This window comes from Sinocyclocheilus rhinocerous, unplaced genomic scaffold (genome assembly GCF_001515625.1).
Source record: "Sinocyclocheilus rhinocerous isolate Xijiao unplaced genomic scaffold, SAMN03320098_v1.1 scaffold677, whole genome shotgun sequence".
NCBI classification, from domain to species: Eukaryota; Metazoa; Chordata; class Actinopteri; order Cypriniformes; family Cyprinidae; genus Sinocyclocheilus; species Sinocyclocheilus rhinocerous.
The window spans coordinates 1847410-1863424 of NW_015633185.1; the positions used below are offsets into that span (position 1 = coordinate 1847410).

General features: G+C 35.2%; 1 protein-coding gene across 1 annotated transcript; it reads left to right on the top strand.

The window, feature by feature from the left end:
- The first annotated feature begins 295 nt into the window (after positions 1-295).
- On the top strand, positions 296-9065 carry LOC107743619 (tetraspanin-15-like). Its single transcript, XM_016556950.1, has 6 exons — positions 296-365; positions 1428-1523; positions 3990-4103; positions 6364-6414; positions 6794-6910; positions 8894-9065. The coding sequence occupies exons 1-6, from the start codon at positions 300-302 to the stop codon at positions 8912-8914; spliced, it is 465 nt and encodes a 154-aa protein (XP_016412436.1). The 5' UTR covers positions 296-299; the 3' UTR covers positions 8915-9065.
- Positions 9066-16015: the final 6950 nt, after the last annotated feature.

A 16015-nucleotide genomic window follows, 5' to 3' on the forward strand; every position in this document is an offset into this window, starting at 1 on the left:
CATCCCATCTGTGATGTAATTTTGCATTAAACCCAAATGGTCTGATTTGTGATTTGTTTTAGCTGATAGGGGGCTTTATTTTGGCCATCGGCATTTATGCAGAGGTGGAGAGTTTTGTATTCACTGGTCCATCTGCCTTGTGAAAAATTCACTGGGTGCTGTACATGCATAGACAGACTCACTGCCCACATAGGGCAGAAATTGAGGCGTGTGACTGTTTCATTTGTTTCTGAGTAATGTGCGTGTGTCTCTGTTTCACTTGAGATCCACTGTTTACTGTTGCCTTGCAGTTTCTTTACATGCTGGCTCTCTGTCTCATTTTGGAGCTCGCCAGTGGGATTCTTGCTTTGATCTTTAGGAGACAGGTACAGTCATTTTTATCTCCTTTCTTGTTGCATGTAAAATGTTCTTGACAAATCCCTTCCTTTATAATAAGAAAGGTTTTTTGATGTAAATTTCCAAGTGGAAGACTGTGACATGGGTCACAAAAAGAAATGTATACATACAGTATTTTATAGTCATTAGCCATGCAATTGTTGGCAGTTTCTTTGTTATTCATTTCATTGGGCTAATGGGATCCATGCTAATTTGAAAAAGATAATTATGAGTACTGTTACATGGCTGCTGGGTCATGACTGTTTTCTGATTAGATGAGGTTGTATTTCAGCGTCTGCTGAATGTGGAAATTTGTTTAACAAAATAATTTTGATGCCAGAGCATATTTACCATTTGAGATCCACTGTTTACTGTTGCCTTGCAGTTTCTTTACATGCTGGCTCTCTGTCTCATTTTGGAGCTCGCCAGTGGGATTCTTGCTTTGATCTTTAGGAGACAGGTACAGTCATTTTTATCTCCTTTCTTGTTGCATGTAAAATGTTCTTGACAAATCCCTTCCTTTATAATAAGAAAGGTTTTTTGATGTAAATTTCCAAGTGGAAGACTGTGACATGCGTCACAAAAAGAAATGTATACGTACAGAATTCAGTATTGCAGTATTTTATAGTCATTAGCCATGCAATTGTTGGCAGTTTCTTTGTTATTCATTTCATTGGGCTAATGGGATCCATGCTAATTTGAAAAAGATAATTATGAGTACTGTTACATGGCTGCTGGGTCATGACTGTTTTCTGATTAGATGAGGTTGTATTTCAGCGTCTGCTGAATGTGGAAATTTGTTTAACAAAATAATTTTGATGCCAGAGCATATTTACCATTATTGTGAACTTAATTTCAATCATATTTTTAAAAAAAACTAATTGTACCAGTCCTCAGATATTGCCGTTTTTTTTAAAGTTTATTTCTAACTGCTTCAAAACAAATGAAAGGAACAACAAAGGCTCAACATCCCGTGTTAAAAGAAATCAAACATTTTGTTGCAAAAAAACAAAAAATTCCTGTTATAACACTGACATTCCTTTGTCCAATAGACAGAGGACCTTCTCAACAAAAACATCCGTAAAGGCATGGTCAATTACTATGATGACCTGGATTTCAAAAACATCATGGACTTTGTTCAGAAAACGGTAAGAGATTTGTCATGGACACATGAAAGGTGCAGATTTAATATGCTGACTTTTTAAGACTGCATTGAATGTATCTTTGAACTTGATCTGTCAGCAAAGTTTCACATTAAGAAACTATGAAGGCCCAGACCTCTCTGCATGCATTCACTCTGCATTGCTGTTGGCGAACCCATTCTGTTTAAAATTGGTTGAATTTCAAACTAAATTTTCTTTAATTGTTGCTGAAAATAAAAGAAACTGGTAATGTGAAAATCTTTTTTTTTAAATTTTTTTTAATTTTTTTATAAAGATTTATATTTTTTATAATTAAAAAGCATGTGTAATCATTTGAATTTATTAAAATGTATTAAATTATTTATGTATTTATTAATTTATTAAAATACAATAATAATGCCATATGAAATTCTAAATTCTATTGAATTTTTCTAGATTGTTTTAATACATTTAATACAAATGTATGCTGTAATGCAAATTTATTGTAAAGAAATTATTAATTTAATCAATCTTTTAAAGATTGAAATAAAATGAAAATAGAACGGTTCCTTTTTTCAACAAACAATTATTATTTTTTTTTTTTTTATAAATAAAGGGCTTTTTTCTTTTTAATTCTGCCATCATTTTTTCAGGTTCAACAAAACTTTAATTTTTGCAGTTTATAATTAAGACCTTTTAGAGAATTTATTTGCAGATAGATTTTATCAAGTGAAATGTTAGTGAAATTAAATCTCAGAACATCTCTGGAGATGAAGTTCATGTGGATGTCCTCGTATAGTCAGTAGATGCTGAAAAAACCATGAGCATCAATGACTTTGGACTATTTTCCAAATTCCATGACTTTCTGCTTTATAAATTCTGTTTTAATGACTGGATAATGCAATTCAGTCTGTGTTTTCCATGAAAAGAGGCCCTATATTCAGATGAAACTCAGATGTAATGCCAATTCAAATGTGCTTTTTTTATGACCATTAATTAGGTAACAACTCTTTGAGTGCATTCAGAAGTAACACATGAGAATGACTCTGTACCAGTCCACCGGCTGCACAACCTCATCCTGAGCATCTGCATGTACCTGTTTAATATGAGCAATTACAGCGAGCTGTTTCAGCAGTGCTCAGTTATGCACGGAAATATTACAGCAATTTCATTTTATTTACAAGATCCTTTTTGACTTGACTTTAAAGAAACTAATTGGAGCTGTGCCTCTAAGAACAGTCAGTTTCAAGTAATCATTCCTCACACTGTGATGGTCGAAAGGAAAAGGTTTAGCACATTCCATTTGGTCCATTGTTAAGATAAAGGGATTATTTTTCTGGTTAAACCACCTTCAGTGCCTGTCACAGCAGTCTTTCATTGTGGTTTGAATGTTTTTTTTATTCTTCCTTTTTTTTTTAGTACTTGAAATTCCTTCTTTCTTTTTTTTCTGTCAAACAGTATCCCGACAAGCTCAACATGACACAGTGGGTATTCGTTTCTGCTTCACAGGATAATTATCTTGAATAAGATTCCAAATCATAGAGGGAATATGTGTTCAATCTGAAGGACAATGAAAACATCACAGGGATCAAGTCTACATCGGAATATCAATTGACAAGATTTAGAGAGAGAAAGAAACTTGACAGTCATTTTGCACATCACACATTTTGGCTAAAATAAGCAGTAAAAAGTAATTCTGTTATTCTATTCAGCTTAAGTCATTGCTGACGTAGTTTCTACATTGTTCACACTAATTTTCGTGGATCAAGTATTGTCTGTATCGGGCAACGTTGAAATACGTTCCAAATGAGCAAGTTCTCTCTGGCTACTGTGTCCAGTGGCTTCATACCCAGTGGTCTTGGTCATTCCTCATTTATTTGTTTTGTGACCGACGTCCCACGCTGCATTAGTTTCTGTCTGCCTTCTGCAGTAGGATATAATCAAACAATTATGCTCTTTGTTTTCCTTAAGCTTATTGTCATAATAATTCTTGGACATCAGTATGAGATATGTTTCTTATAAGAGAATCAAAAGTAATTACCTCTAATGTTATTCACTGCCATTTAAATGAGGGGCTGGAATATGAATTGTGCCATTCATTGAGAGAAGACAGCCTAATATTTATTCATGTTTGTCTTCTGAAAGTTTTGGCTCAAGAAATGAATACAGAGCAGCTCAGATTATTCCTTTCACCTCTCATGTTTAATGCCCTGTCAACCTAGGTGCAATTTAGCTGATGACACGCTAGCAGATTCAACTCATATCCAACCATTTGCACATTACCCAAATGTTGTTTTTAAAAATGCAGTGTACAAATATTATTCTAGTAGTCTTGTACATCACTGTTGTGTTGAACCACTATGTGCTACTATATTTTGCGGTGCCAGATGAGAAAACTACCAGCTTTTCCAAGTAATAGTGTCATTCCTCTGAAGCTTTGCTGATATTTCGATTTATAAGCGATTTTTAATGCTTTGATTCTTGTTTCACCAGTTCAAATGTTGTGGGGGAACCGACTTCACAGACTGGCAGGTGAACATGTATCATAACTGCTCTGCTCCTGGTCCGCTAGCGTGTGCAGTGCCTTACACCTGTTGTCTGAGCAAGGTTTGTCTATAAATATTTTTTTAATTTGTCTTGCTGTGTGAACATACACACACACACACACACACGTTTGTTTTTGTGAATTGTGGGGACATTCCATAGGCGTAATGGTTTTTATACTGTACAAACTGTATGTGCTATTGCCCTACACCAGGGGTAGGCAAGTTCGGTCCTAGAGAGCCGCAGTCCTGCAGAGTTCAGCTCCAACCCTAATCAAACACACCTGAACAATGATGGGGACATGAAAATGTTCTGCTTAACAGGAATGACTGATCTGCAAGAGTTTAGTTACACCATGTGCCGAAACAGCAGCTATTTTGTTAGTTTCTTGCACATTTATGTTCTTGTCATTCTCAACACAAGCCAGAGCTTGAAACCCAGCTTGAAATGACATTTTCTTGAATATTAAAAGAGCCCATTTTTGGAGTTGCATAGGACAGTTAAAAATGGGTCCTCTTAAGTGCAATACTAAAGCAGGTCTTACAGTCAAAAATGACATTCATTTTTCATTAGTTTTTGAAAAGGCACAGAGCCTGTTTGCCAACATCCAGCTGTGTGCAGATTACCTGTGGACAAGTATTACCTCATCAGTCCCTCAGTCTAAGACAAAGCAATGCTGATTTCTATATATGAAGATTACATCAGAATGTTTTGTCTGAAATCGAATATCAGAATCTTATCTAAGGACATTGCATTAATGCCAATAATGGAGATCAGTTCTAAACCTGATTACAAGATATAAAATGTTACATCACTTAACATGGCTAAATATAAGAAGTAATAAATTGTAGAATATTTTGGCAGATGCATTTTCCAAAATAAATAAATAAATAAAAATAAAACAGTGCAAATGCAAATATATTCAACAAACAATGCAGTTTTTTAATTGATATCAAAAAGTTAATCAAAACATTTGATTCTCTCTTAATATATGTACTGCTAACCATTTAACAAACCAAATAAAAGACAGCAATAATCTCTTATTTGGTATATTTTTTCTAAGTGATGAAGTATTATCTTAAGGCATGGTGTCTACAATGTCTATCACAGCCATTTTGACTGAATTTCTTCAAGGTGCCTAAGTTGCAACAATGTGTGCTTATTGTATTAGATACACTTGTTGCAAATGAAACTAGATATTGATAACTTATCTGCCTTTTTGTTTGTGAACCTCATATAAAATACAAAATCACATATTGTTTAAAAGAATATTTAGCTTAATTTAACCCAGATTTTTACATTGCCTTGAGCTAAATTTGTTGAGCTTAAAGGATTTGAATTCTCAGTACACTTAACAGTTTGTATTTTTGGGTGTGTCTTCCAAATGTAAATTGTTCCTGCCATCGACAAACATATTACATTGGAAACTCTATATGGAACCTTTTTAAAGAGGTCATGCCACACTGATTTAAAGAGATATTCACCCCCAAATTAAAATTGCCATCATTTGCTCACCCCCATATAGTTCCAAACCCATAAGACTTTTGTTCATCTTTGAATCACAAATGATAATAGTTTTAATGAAATCTGATTTCTGTCCCTCCATTGAAAGTTCATGCAACCAAAAATTTGACGCATCGAAAAGTTCATAAAGAGATCAGGAAATAAACCCACACGAATCAAGCAGCTCAAGCCAAATCTTCTGAAGAGACACCATCACTTTATATGATGAACAGATTTAATTTCAGCTTCTATTTACTTATAAACATTGATCAACGCACATACATAGAGCATATTGACTGAAGTTTCTTGGACATTCAGTGGAGGGATAGAAATCATTTCATTAAAAATATCTTCATCTGGGTTTCAAAGATGAACCAACATCTTATGGATTTGGAACGACATTAAGATGAGTAAAAGGCAGAATTGAATTTTTTGAGTGAATTAAAAGTAATCAAAATGTGTACAGTTACTCACAGAATGATATTAGCTTCATTCAGAAAGCTTAGTAGTCTTAGCACTGCATTAGTTTAAGACTAAAACCTCTGTAACTTAGAATGACAAAAAGAGGATCGAAACCTGTTATGTAGAGAGTAGGCTAGTTATTAATCCGCACAAAGTGTAATTTCATACGTATGATCCAGCAGGTTGGGAAAGTTAAATGTCCTTTTCCCAGAGGTTTTGCTGTTTGCCAAATCAACACTTTAACACAATCTCACAGTTGATGAGAGAAATACAAGATAAAAAAGCTTAACTACTATATGCTTTTAGCTGTTTTACCTGTATGAAAATATTAAGACAAACATTTCCTTGTGTATTACAGCCTTCTGAAGTTGTTAATACAATGTGTGGACACAAGGCCCTGGAGAAAGAGGTATGTGCCCTGATCACCTCTCTTTCTGACTATATTTTGTTACATTAGATCCACTTTCGTGAACAAAGGAATTTAAAGTAGCTTATAAGTGCATTCTGATATTTGAAAAGTGCTCTGTGTCCTGTGTCGATCCACCTGGTATAAATACAGTAATTTGGAGGGGTCAAAGGTCTGATCATCTTGAGAAGAGCAATGAGAACCTCCTTTGAATTTTAACAAGCTGTGAGGATATGCAGCACCACAGATGAATGATGAGCTGCCTTATAACAACATCCAGTTATCTCTCAATACATTTTCAATTAATGACTTTATAACACTGTTTGTTAATGAGACATGCAGTGATGGCAATTCATTTCTATTGCCTGAACTTTGCCCGCAGAGGCTAGAAAATATAGATGTGATCTACACCCGTGGTTGCACGAATGCCGTCTTCATTTGGTTCATGGACGACTATAAAATCATGGCTGGACTTCTTCTGGGCATCTTAGTTCCTCAGGTAAGACTCATGCTTAGCAGTGAAGAAGGTTCAGATTGTCTGCATAAGTCTTTTTAATTATCAAATGACATAATGTTGACATAAAACACACATGCTCTTATCACTTTTAATTAAAAGTCTATAAGCTTGCCAAGAACAAAAATTATAAAACCGTTTCAAAGTCTTTGAATTGTTAAGAGATGAGGCAGCAAATATTGCAATTTTATATGGTTTTCACAAGGGTGTTGGGTTTGTAGGGGGAAAAAAATCTAAAGAAAAATGTCACACTCAGACATAAAGTGTCATTTTGCATTGAACGTCACAAAATCAGTAGTACCCCAGCACTTAATTTTTCTTACTCATTCTCAGAAAAGAATAATTCAAACAAAATTCTATTTAATTTTCACTCAATCCTGTTCTCTTTCTGTGCCTAATTAAAATAAATAATATACTACTACTACTAATAATAATTATTTGTATTATCGTTATTTCATTTCAAAAATTACATTCAAATTAAAAGCATAACTAAAAAAAAAAAATGTGGCCAAGTATGGTGACCCATACTCGGACTTAGCGCTCTGCATTTATCCCATCCAAAGTGCACACACACAGCAGTGAACACACACACACCGTGAACACACACCCGGAGCAGTGGGCAGCCATTTTTGCTGTGGCGCTCGGGGAGCAGTTGGGGGTTCGGTGCCTTGCTCAAGGGTACCTCAGTCGTGGTATTGAAGGTGGGAGAGAGCGCTGTACATTCACTCCCCCCACCTACAATCCCTGCCAGTACAAGACTCAAACCCGCAACCTTTGGGTTACGAGTCCGACTCTCTAACCATTAGGCCACGACTTCCCCATGAACTATGAATTAATCTCAAAAAGTTTTTTGGAAACCCTAATATTCATATTCATTTATTTACTTTGAAAAACTTACCAAATCAAAAAATGCCAAAAAAATTTCTCCTCAAAAGACCAAGAAGTTGACTTTATGGGGATATTTCATCTTGTCTTTATTCAGGTTTAAATTCAGTGTAATTAAGAACCCTTTTATGAAATATCTCTTCATTAAGTGTTTTCCACTCTGATTAAGAGGTGGGCGGTGAGAGAGGCATGGTTTGAATGAATTTAAATATTTCTCAAAAGAGTACCATGAGTAGACAGGTTTTCAACAAATTAGCAGTGTGAAAATCTGATTCACTTTCAAAAGCAGCCTCTAATGTGCAGCTGATTCTGTATGCCCCCACTTTAACCAGTGTTAAAGAGGTGCCTTGATGCACTGAAAAACACCACTGCACAGTCACAGGTGTAGGTTATCATAATCACATAGATTTTGAATCCATTTTGTAGTAATTTCAATAATGCTGCAACTTCAATAATAACCCAGCAACACACAGAAAGCACATGTACACCAAATGTAATTTAATTCTGTCTGATAAAGGCTGCAGTACATTGGAGGTTCTGGGAACAGGGATAAGTTTCTGTTAGGTCAGACAGTCCCTATCTGTAGGCTGTTTCACAGGAAATGATGCCAGATGATGTAGAGCTTTATCTGCGATAAGCACAGGTATTGTTGAGATAGACATTAATATAACATTGCCAGCAATGACTTCAACATTCACATAATATTGGATTATAATGTTTCCATCTGAACGTTTTTCAGTCTGATGTTTGTGCGCGTGTGTGCAAATATGTTTATGCGAGTGGGAAGGAGCGGTGGGACTTTTTTTTTTGCAATAAAATTCTTGAAACCAAACCGCTTTTATAATTAGTTTCATAGTTTTTCTGTAAATGACGATTCACAGTTGGGCAAAGTCATTAGTCAGTCTGCCCACACTGTGAACCATCTCAGTTGTTTATTACAAGATTTATATTACTGACTAAATTGTATAGCTGCAGTATGAAGTGTGCAGATTAAAGAGAAAGTTCACACAAAAATGAAAATTAAATCATCATTTACTCACCCTTGTGTTGTTCTAATGCCGTATGCCTTTCTTTATTTTTCAGACCACAAAAGGAGAAATGTAAAGAAATGTCCCTCTTGTGCTTGTCCGTACAATGGCAGTGAATAGCGTCCAGCATCAAGCTTTTAAAAAAGATGCAAAAGTATCACAGAATGGTCTGATGCAACACGTCAACTCACCCAGGAAAAGTACACAAGTTGTGAGAAATCAAGATGAATAAAAATGTGACATGGTAAAAACAATGCCTAGAAATAAATTTAAAAAAAGGTATCTTTGTACTTTCTTAACGGAGTTGGATATCTCCAGACTGGAACTCTGATTGTCATGAGTCAGACTGACAGTTGACAGATGTGAACAAAATAACTTGTTTTTATTCATCTTGATTGTGTGCTTTTTCTGAGTGAGTCGTAGTGAACTGCTGCACTAATAGAGTCTCATGAATGTGACGGCCAAGGTCAGGATTTTCATTAAATACATTAAATTTCAGTTTGTTTTTCACCAAACCCTATTGTGTAGATTCATTATTTCATCTGTCAGCGGAAAATGGGTCATTTCTTGTCAAAATTTACCGATACTAGGACTGACCTTCTGTCTCAGGATCTTTCTACTAAATCAGACCTGAAGCAGTACACTAAATATGCCACACATTTCCATCATGTCGACAGAGTCAGAATGCCTTTATGTTTTACACAGCTTAGTTCTGCTAAATGTTTGGAAGATTGGCACCCTGTCAGTCTCAGGTAATGAAATTCAAGGTTTCTTTTTTCCAGTGCAAACAGTGCTCTTCACATATGTGAACTTATACTGTAAAAGTCTATGAAAACGGCTGCTACATTGATCATAATAAGAGTGCTGTCTCTTTTGTTTGTACATTGTGTCTAAGATGAGTGAGATAATAAATCCTGACTATAAACATTGCCACACTTAAAAGCTGTGTAAATCCAATCCTTTAGTTGACCATATTTGCTGTAAAACTTTTTTTTAATTATTTGATAATTGTTTTACTTCAGATTGAGTCTTTACCTGAAACGGGGGTTGTTCTTAATTTTAATAAAATACTGCTCATTATGAGCTGATTATTTTGTAATCTGTGAATCTGGGAGTTTTAATGTCCATCATTTACATGATGTGCTTCTCATGATTTTTTTATTTTGTCTAGATTCTTTTTCAAACTCAACATATTTCTTTCAAAGCTGAATGTGTACATATATATATTTATACAATTTAAACTGTTTTACCTTCGTTTTTTGCCAAAGAGTGATGGTTTTTATATTCTCCTCTATTCTGTTGTCTGCTGTATTTTTTTTTTTGTGTGTGTATGAACATAAAAACAATCTAAGTAAACTGCATATCTTGACCTTTTTTATATTAAGTACATAAGATGTTTGTGTCTTGTCATTAAATGACAGGGGAATCATCTAATGGCATATTTATTTAAAGTTTGCTACAGTTTATTATGTAAAATGCACAAAATATTGCATTCGTACAATGTCATTATTCACTGAAAGATAATTGCAAACAAACAAGTTGAAGTGAATAATAATATTAAGCCTTAACATTTTCTATTCTATTTCTATTTTTTTTTCTTGGTCCATCTTTGGATTTTTCTGCTGTATGTGATTTCTATGACTATGTATTGACCTGACTGGTAAATCTTGAGTATTGCCCCTGAACACAGTGAGTGTCCTGCTGAATGAATGAATGAATAAATGATGATTACAGAGCTGTGTTCTGCTGCTTCAGTGGATGTTCTCATCTGTTCTCTGTCATGCTGCTTTTTGTGTTTGCAGGGGGACTGCGTCACTCTGAATATTGCTAGACATGGACTGGTATCATCTGGTATAACAAATATGTGGCAGTCTGTGTTTTATCTACTTGTTTGTTCAATTTCCTCCATCTATTTTAAAAAGTGCAGCTTTGGGCAAAGCTTAGAAAAAAATATGATCACATTTGTTTGTTTTCTCTAATAACTAGTTGCACAGATTCTGATATTTGAGTTTCTCTTTAATGCTTGTGGTTGGGCATCCTTTCTTTTTCATAACTTTTACAAATATGAAAAGGAGGATCAGTTTGGTCTTTAAAAGAGATTCCATGCCCATAAATAAAATGAAATATGTATTTTAGCTCCTATTCATATAGTCATTTAGATTACAGCTTCCTCAGTAATTTCTCCCCATTTTGCTTAATAGGCTAGAAAATCAAGATGAGCTCTTTACTGGTTTTACCATAAAAAGTATTTTTAAAGTAAATGTTTCTGAATGTCAAAATAGGAAGAAATCGAATAGGTTTTTGCGGTCATCTCAACACTGCACCTTATAAAATATGTGTCTTGATTTTTAGTTTGTGAAAAGGACTGCTGTTGCTGCGATCACAAGCCATTGTAGGACAAGTTCTGATCTGATCATTATGAGGAGGTACATTAAAATCGGTCACACTTGCATAAGTTTCATTTAAAAAAAGTGCATTTTGATAAGTAGCTTCTATTGCATGTGAATGAAACTTATAAGTTCTCCTATGGAGTGAAAAGAGGCTTTTAGAAAAGGTAGTGGAAAACACTTGACCACAGCCTGGGAACTCAAAGGTTCATATTTCTTTTATAGTGAGGGTGAAAGAGTAAAAAAAAACCTTTTATGAAGTCATCCAGGAGGTGAGTGGTCTCCATATAGTGAAGGCATAAAAGGAATTTAAGTTTGTCATTCCATGTGTAATTTACCTGAATTTATAGTGCTGTCTTTATACACTGAAATGCAAAATATGAATCACTGTGACCTTATTATTATTGTTTTTATTTTATTATATTACATTTTATTTAAATTTATTAATGTTTTTTTCCTTTCTTCTCACACATAATTGGAAGATGATGGCAGAAACATGTCCAGGTCATTTATGTGCTGGTAAAATCTTCCAGAAGAACATTTCACCAATTGCCCTTTTTTAATAAGAACCTAATTTCATTTAGGACGGTCTTAACACATCCTTGGGGAAACCTACAATCAACGACTCTATATGCAATTGCTGGGGTTTATTGGGTTCTTGTTTTTCAAATGGTGTGCTATGCTAGAGTGCTTCATGCTTATAAAAAAAAAATAAAATCAAGACCTCTTCTCACCTCTTTGTGTCTGTCGGCTCATGGGAATGTTTATAGGAGGGATGCCAACCCAGCATCCAACTTCACATCAGTCATTAGATTGAAGACAACTTCTTATTAACAAGGAGCTCATCCGTCCTAAGCGCTCCCCTGCTGTTTACTATATAATTAAGCTTCCTCTCCAGGCTGGGGGAAATATGAATCAACCCCCTGAGTTTAATGGTGCTACCTCTACAAATCAAGCAGTTGTTTGCCATGCACCAATCCTGTGAGGTTTTGTATGTATATGATTTCCAGTCTTTAGTGGAGAGTGTTACAACGTGAGACCTTCTAAATGTGACCACAGACAACCACATCTGTCATTTTCATTAAGCTAGTAAATTGTGCCCTTTCATGCTGTACCCTAGGACATCCAAAAGCAAGCCATGCACTTGTGTTCATTTCAAGAATGCTTATACAGTGAAAAAGTAGGCCTTACCTGTTCAACTGAAATATTGTGGCAGCATTTGCTGATCACTTCATTATCACAAAATAATCTCCTTCAGGGTGACTGTCGACTATCCAACAGATGAGTGAATTGACCAAGATGAGCGACTGACAGAACCGAGGGTGTGATAGTTGCTCTTCTTGCATTCGTGTCTACCTGCTGATTCAGACATCACAACACAATGTTTGCACTCTCTTATAAGTCACTTGAGAACATGTCTGCCAAGATCATAAACAAGTACATGACCTAATTACGCTTGCTGGATGACATACGGACAGTGACCTTCTGTGCCTTAAGATCACAGCAGAAAATGAACCATTGATCATAAGTCAGTGGACAGCTGCGTCACACATTCTTATCTATGGTCAGCCACATGTTTATCGACAGACAGTGCAGTGGCTCAGAAAGATAAGAAGAAACAATTCTAAGGATAGTTTAAATAATACATTGTAGTTTAAACTAGATTTTTACATTTCTGAAGAAAACGGTGTAAGGAAAAGCAGTTTGTACATGAATAACCTGCAATCCCATTGCTAGAATCTTAGAATGGAGTAGCTGCCAGAGCACTGCTATTCTGTTGCTAAGATGTTCTAAACGGTTGCTAGGATGTTCATTGCTAAGTAAGTGGTTGCTCACTGGTCCAAATCAAAGGAGCCCAAATTTAAGATAATTTAGAGGCTATTTTATCATTTGTCAGTTAAAGTTGGGATGAAATGAAAATTCACCCTATCTATTTTCTAAATGCAGAATCTTGTTTCATCACGTTTCCTTATTTTTGTCATGCATGTATGAAATAAAAGTCTTTGCAATGGATCTTTATGATCATAAGTTTGAATTGTCTGAAGACCAAAAGACAATATGCATTACGATGCCAGCCCATGTTCTCCAGCAGGAGGTCTTTATTTATTTAATAAGCTGAGGTCTTTCCTCATTTGAGCGTGTTCTTTAAATAGACGAGATCATAATTACCTCTTTGGGCTCAGTTAATAATGAAGTAGATGAGGACTGTAGGTCTTGCCGTCTACACCCCTCACTGATCTAAAAGAGGCTTTCTTGGACTCATTTATCATGTCCTTCGGCAGACAAATTAAAGTATTACTCAATATCAGTATCTGCGCAGTGTGCACACAAATCATTTGAGATATACATTTCAGGCCATTGTCATAATAACTAAGATCAAAAATCAACACTGTGCTGTCTTACGTCTTGAACACACAATAAAATGTCTGTACTATAAGTTAACTGACCTTCCCCCTTTCCCTAAGGTTATAAATGTTACACCAGCCTGCCATCAAGTTGTGTGTGTACAAAAACTATCAATATTAAACAACAAGAACAAAAACATTGACTGTTTCACAGGAGCTTCATCGTGATGGTCGAGTGCCTCTCTGTGGCAAATACCGACTTCCCAAGGGTACGGAAACAGAGGGACAAAATATGCACTCATTATACTGATGTGAAAGATCAATGCTATTTATAACCAACCAAAATCCTTTAGCGAGAGTTGTCTGAAGGGAGTGCTGAGGAGCCAGCAGTTAATCAAATGTTGTTGCCTGGTTAAATGTCTGAAGAACCCTTCAAACTCAATCACGTGTGATTCACGGCATTACTGATGATTTTTAGTCCCGTGTCGGTGGCAACTTTTGAGTTACTGGGCAGCTTTGAACTGATGTTGAGTGCCATGAAAGATGCAGCCAAATCCAACAAGATCACTGGATTCTGTTTAAAAGCAAGATTATCCTGTTTTGATGGTTCTTGTGATTTTCACAGGAAGGCACCAACGCTGCAAGTTTGTGTGATAATGAAAAACCTCCTCACCCTTTATAATGATGGCTGCTGTGAGGACTCTTTTTACATTATGTAGATTTTGTATTTGTTACATTGCATAAAATAGATGGAAAGCTAAAGTGTGCAATTACATGTAAATTTTGAGGAATGTAAGTTTTAATGCTTTTAATATCCCATGAATGGTGTTGAAGCTCCTACACATAAAAATAAAGGTTCCAAAAGGTGTTTTTTGGTTCCCCAAAGAGCCTTTCAGTAAAGACACATTAAAAGAACAATTGTTTTCTTAGTGTGAAGAACATTTAAAAAAATCTAAAGAACCTTTTCCACCATTGTGTAATGGAAAAGCTGTTAAAGATTCTTCATGGAACAATCAAGGCCAAATAACCTTTATTTTTAAGAGTGTTACTGTACATACCTGGCATTCAATTTAAAATGTTGTTGATGTAACTAAATAAACCCACTGTTTATGTTGCCTGGTTAAATGTCTGAAGAACCCTTCAAACTCAATCACGTGTGATTCACAGCATTACTGATGATTTTTAGTCCCGTGTCGGTGGCAACTTTTGAGTTACTGGGCAGCTTTGAACTGATGTCGAGTGCCATGAACGATGCAGCCAAATCCAACAAGATCACTGGATTCTGTTTAAAAGCAAGATTATCCTGTTTTGATGGTTCTTGTGATTTTCACAGGAAGGCACCAACGCTGCAAGTTTGTGTGATAATGAAAAACCTCCTCACCCTTTATAATGATGGCTGCTGTGAGGACTCTTTTTACATTATGTAGATTTTGTATTTGTTACATTGCATAAAATAGATGGAAAGCTAAAGTGTGCAATTACATGTAAATTTTGAGGAATGTAAATTTTAATGCTTTTAATATCCCATGAATGGTGTTGAAGCTCCTACACATAAAAATAAAGGTTCCAAAAGGTGTTTTTTGGTTCCCCAAAGAGCCTTTCAGTAAAGGCACATTAAAAGAACAATTGTTTTCTTAGTGTGAAGAACATTTAAAAAAATCTAAAGAACCTTTTCCACCATTGTGTAATGGAAAAGCTGTTAAAGATTCTTCATGGAACAATCAAGGCCAAATAACCTTTATTTTTAAGAGTGTTACTGTACATACCTGGCATTCAATTTAAAATGTTGTTGATGTAACTAAATAAACCCACTGTTTATTAAAAATCATGCAGAATTGTGGAAAATGCACAATTTTGAATCATTCTTTGATTGGTTATGCTGGAGGTCTTTGGAACTGTTGGATTAAAAGATTAAAAAGCATAATTACTACATATTGAATGAGTGCCATGGAACTACAAACTATGGCTATTATTTTGGGCTGGTTATATCTACTGGACAGTGAGCATATTTAAATAGGCCCACTGCCACATATCACACTCAGTGTTACAGGTTTTATATGCAAAGGCTGAAGATTTGTTTGTTTGAATGAAAGGCATGAATGAATCCATTCAAAGAACCCTACACACGTTTGGAGTTTAATGCAGAGCACTTTAAGACAATGGATCAGATGAAAGCTTTCAATTTAAAATGTTGTTGATGTAACTAAACAAACCCACTGTTTATTAAAAAATCATGCAGAATTGTGGAAAATGCACAATTTTGAATCATTCTCTGATTGGTTATGCTGGAGGTCTTTGGAACTGTTGGATTAAAAGATTAAAAAGCATAATTACTACATATTGAATGAGTGCCATGGAACTACAAACTATGGCTATTATTTTGGGCTGGTTATATCTACTGGACAGTGAGCATATTTAAATAGGCCCACTGCCACATATCACACT

Excerpts from the sequence above, each read along its gene's own strand:
- LOC107743619 (XM_016556950.1), top strand. The coding sequence starts at position 300 with ATGCTGGCTCTCTGTCTCATTTTGGAGCTCGCCAGTGGGATTCTTGCT. Across the intron at positions 4,104-6,363 it reads ACACCTGTTGTCTGAGCAAG|CCTTCTGAAGTTGTTAATAC; the intron begins GTTTGTCTATAA and ends TGTGTATTACAG. Across the intron at positions 6,415-6,793 it reads ACAAGGCCCTGGAGAAAGAG|AGGCTAGAAAATATAGATGT; the intron begins GTATGTGCCCTG and ends CTTTGCCCGCAG.